Source organism: Homarus americanus, unplaced genomic scaffold (genome assembly GCF_018991925.1).
Source record: "Homarus americanus isolate GMGI-L3 unplaced genomic scaffold, GMGI_Hamer_2.0 scaffold58733, whole genome shotgun sequence".
Taxonomy (NCBI): Eukaryota; Metazoa; Arthropoda; class Malacostraca; order Decapoda; family Nephropidae; genus Homarus; species Homarus americanus.
In genome coordinates, this window is record NW_024718653.1 from 426 (window position 1) to 5002 (window position 4577).

General features: G+C 42.6%; 1 protein-coding gene across 1 annotated transcript; it reads right to left on the reverse strand.

The window, feature by feature from the left end:
• Positions 1–312: 312 nt before the first annotated feature.
• On the reverse strand, positions 313–3772 carry LOC121859801 (the record flags this gene model as incomplete). Its single annotated transcript, XM_042356776.1, has 4 exons — positions 3708–3772; positions 2548–2689; positions 1179–1319; positions 313–487 (listed from the first exon to the last, which is right to left on the reverse strand). Coding segments are annotated over exons 1-4 (523 nt in total), but the record flags the coding sequence as incomplete, so codon positions are not given.
• Positions 3773–4577: the final 805 nt, after the last annotated feature.

Genomic DNA, 4577 nt, shown 5'->3' on the forward strand with positions numbered 1-4577 from the left:
TTTATTTTTGTTTTCATAACTAAATTTTGAGCACCTGAACATTAGACACCCTAGTTTGTTGTACCCGAAGATTAGATACCCCAGCTTATTGTACCTGATGATTAGACACCCCCAGCTTATTGTACCTGATGATTAGACACCCCCAGCTTATTGTACCTGATGATTAGACACCCCCAGCTTATTGTACCTGATGATTAGACACCCCCAGCTTATTGTACCTGATAATTAGACACCCCCAGCTTATTGTACCTGATAATTAGACACCCGGTACACCCAATAAGCCACACCCAGTAAGCCACACCCGGTACTAACCCAGACCGTAGATGGAGGCTTGACACAGGTACTGACGAGAGATCATACACTGGGCACTCTGCTTCACCACAATGAGACCGAAGCCAATACAGCCAAGAGCGTAGGCAAACCCGAGGAAAGTCTGCAGCAGGATTAGAGCAGAGTCCTCCAGTCCTTCCCGCTGAGCTCCTAGGATCTGTAGGAACCATACCAGCTGAGTTATATAGTTAGCATCTATCTGGATAACCGGCAATCTAGGTATATATGTATAGTATATCCGGCTATTAGGCTATTCACCTATCTTGTTATCTATCTGGCTATTCTTCTATTATGTTATCTGTATATCCGGCTATGTGTCTGGGCATTTATCTATCTATCTATCTATCTATCTATCTATCTATCTATCTATCTATCTATCTATCTCTCTATCTATCTATAAGATAATTACAAAGCGCATTCAGAATACCAGAACAGTACAGAGGCCAGATACTCACGAGGTAGAAGAGAGGGTTGTAGAGGCCAGATATTCATGATACAGAGGCCAGATACTCACGAGGTAGAAGAGAGGGTTGTAGAGGCTGACACTCACGAGGTAGGAAGAGAGGTGTAGAGGCCAAGATACTCACGAGGTAGAAGAGGGTTGTAGAGGTCAGATACGAGGTAGAAGAGAGGGGTGTAGAGGCTGGGATACTCACGAGGTAGAAGAGAGGGTTGTAGAGGCCAGATATTCATGATACAGAGGCCAGATACTCACGAGGTAGAAGAGAGGGTTGTAGAGGCCAGATATTCATGATACAGAGGCCAGATACTCACGAGGTAGAAGAGAGGGGTGTAGAGGCCAGATACTCACGAGGTAGAAGAGAGGGTTGTAGAGGCCAGATACTCACGAGGTAGAAGAGAGGGGTGTAGAGGCCAACGGAGGTCACAGCTGCCGTCGTTATTAGCACCTGCACTGAACGGAACTTGAGGCAGCTGAGGTCAAAGTAGGGCGGCTTGTCCGAGTCTATTTTGTGTTTATCTTTCACTTGCTGTAGGAAAAGAGAGGTCACAGAAGGTTATTGGAGGTCACATGAGGTTATTAGAGGTCACGTGAGGTTATTGGAGGTCACAGGAGGTTATTAGAGGTCACAGGAGGTTATTGGAGGTAACAGGAGGTTACTGGATGTCACGTGAAGTTATTGGAGGTCACATGAGGCTATTGGAGGTCACGGGAGGTTATTAGAGGTCACAGGAGGTTATTGGAGGTAACAGGAGGTTACTGGATGTCACGTGAAGTTATTGGAGGTCACATGAGGCTATTGGAGGTCACGGGAGGTTATTAGAGGTCACAGGAGGTTATTGGAGGTCACAGGAGATTACTGGAGGTTACACACACACCTTTATGACAACGAAAAAATTAAATCATCAATAACTTAGTCAACAACCTCAGTGCTCACTTAACTTAACCTAACCTAACAAACTCAGTCCTAATCTAACCCTCTCTATCCTAACCTAACCAAAACTCAGTCCTAACCTAACAAACTCAATCCTAATCTAACCCTTTTTAACCTAACTAAACCAAACACACTCAGTCCTAACCTAATCTAACCTAACAAATTCAGTCCTCACTACAATCTTCACAATTAACATAGTAAAAATTCAAAGCCAATTACAGCGCAGGAAAAATCACAGTAAACAGGTGATTTATTCTTTATGACAGTGATTTATATTTTGTTCAATGACATACAGTACTCCACTAGGGTCAGATATATGTAATTAGTGAGTGGACAGTGACGTATTAGTGGGCAGTGACGGTATTAGTGGACAGTGACGGTACTAGTGGACAGTGACGGTACTAGTGGACAGTGACGGTACTAGTGGACAGTGACGGTACTAGTGGACAGTGACGGTATTAGGGGGCAGGAAGGTACTAGTGGATAGTGACGGTATTAGAGGGCAGTGACGGTACTCGTGGACAGTGACGGTACCAGTGGAGAGTGATAGTTTGAGGTGTAACAGTGACATAATGAATTATGACAGTGACAGCAGACAGTGACATCATCAATTATGAGTGACAAAAGACAGTAGACAGTGACATCATGAACTAAAACAATGGCAGTAGACAGTGACATCATGAAGTATAATATTGACAGTAGACAGTGACAGTAGACAGGGACAGTAGAGTGACAAAGTCAGTTATACAGTGACAAAACACAGTGGCAGTAGACAGTGACAGTGACAGTAGACAGTGACAGCAGACAGTGACAGTAATATTACCTTTCTCTTCTGGTTCTTGAGGTGCAGGATAGCGCGTCTTTGTGGGTGGTAGAGGGAGGCCGACCTGTAGAAGATGCCCAAGAAGAAGGTCGTGAAGACCACACCAGTCACAGCCTGTAGTCCCAGTCTCCAGCCTACCGACCTGCAGGAGGAAATAAGACTCGTATAAAGACCTGACCTGTAATTACCGTTTCCGGCCTACCAACCTGCAGAAGATAATAAGACTCGTATGGAAACCTAACCTGTAATCACTGTCTCTATCCTCCTAACCTGCACTTACTGTCCCCAACTTGCTAACCTGTACTCAGGATAAAAAGAACAATAAGACAGACCAACTGAGATATAACAGCTTAGGATTGACTGCGGGGGGTAACATGTACGTCTTGGAGCTAGATATCTTAGGCTCTTCGTGAGTCTTAGCTGTGATGGGAACCAATTTATCCATGAGACTCAAGAGGCAATATGGTTTAGAGACTTCAATTTACCTTCCCAGACCATTGAAACCAGAGTGGTAGGCTCCTTGTCTAGGTTAAAAAAAAAACAATATTCTCATAGCAATGTTGAATTCAGAGGGAAGGTAACTTTTTTTAATCAATATTGTTTGAACCTCCGGGAAGCTTTATTCAACTTAGTATATAGGATAAAAGAAAATTAATAACATCATAAGAACTATTATTGTATTAACTAGTTCATTCAGGTGTGGAGGATGATGCTGATGATAGTAGAATGATATTACTTTTAACTCTAACTCACTGGGAAAAGATAGCAGGAATGATGTGAGTATAATGTTCTCAGTAATTACTTGCCTTCACTCATCATTCTTCTTACTTTTGTAATTTAATCTTTTTTTTTAAGACTATTGGTAAACAGTGAAGTGCAGTTACGTTCTAAGTTACAGGAAGACAGAATTATAAATCTTTTAGTAACACACAAATAAGTTGGAGGAATACCACAGATTAATATTTTTGGCATAATATTAGTAACAAGACTTAAAAATTGTACATTTATACCATATTTTAATTGTTTTACCTCATGTTGTGGGAAATTGCAACCTAACCTAACCTACCTACTTTCATTATTTTACTAGATGTTTCAGTATTAGTTGACCGAGTAGTTCATAATTCAAATTCATCTCAAACTCACTACGTCCAAAATAATACCTTGTTAACATTAATGGAACCTTGCCTTCTGCAGAGGTAAACCCGATCTCCTTTTCACCCCCCATCGTTCTTGGGAAACCTGTGAACGTTAATATTCCTCCTTGTGTCTGTAGCCTGAGCAGCAACCGTACACTATACAATTACTGGGTAAGGTCTCACATGCTTAAAATTCCATTCTAATCATCGCAATTGCAATCACGTATTAAGAAAATAAATGAAACACGTGTATGTCTGTATATACTTTCAATGTGTACTGAGTTAGATCAAGGGGGCGTGTGATATCATGCGCGTGAGTGGTCGCGTTATTTTTTTTCCACAGGTGAGCAGATCTTGTATTCTTTAGACCTTGCCTTAACCAATCATCTGCAAGGTGAATGATCTGTCGACTGAGCTACCAAGCCATTACAAAAGTAGTTAACTGAATCAGCAATACAAAACCCACACTGCTGCTTAAGGGGGAAACAAGCATTAAGTTACAGTAAACACAACACCTCACAGTCTTGGTTGAGGGGAAAACTAGCAGTGAGTTACAGTGAACACAACCCCCCCACAGCCTTGGTTGAGGGGAAAACTAGCAGTGAGTTACAGTGAACACAACCCCCCCACAGCCTTGGTTGAGGGGAAAACTAGCAGTGAGTTATAGTGAACACAACCCCCCCACAGCCTTGGTTGAGGGGAAAACTAGCAGTGAGTTACAGTGAACACAACCCCCCCACAGCCTTGGTTGAGGGGAAAACTAGCAGTGAGTTACAGTGAACACAACCCCTCACGTTCCTGACTGAGGTGAAGGCCAGCAGTGAAATACGAGATGAGGGGAGGTTGAAGGGGAGGCAGGGGATGGCAGCTGGAACTGAAATATGTGAAGAGAAA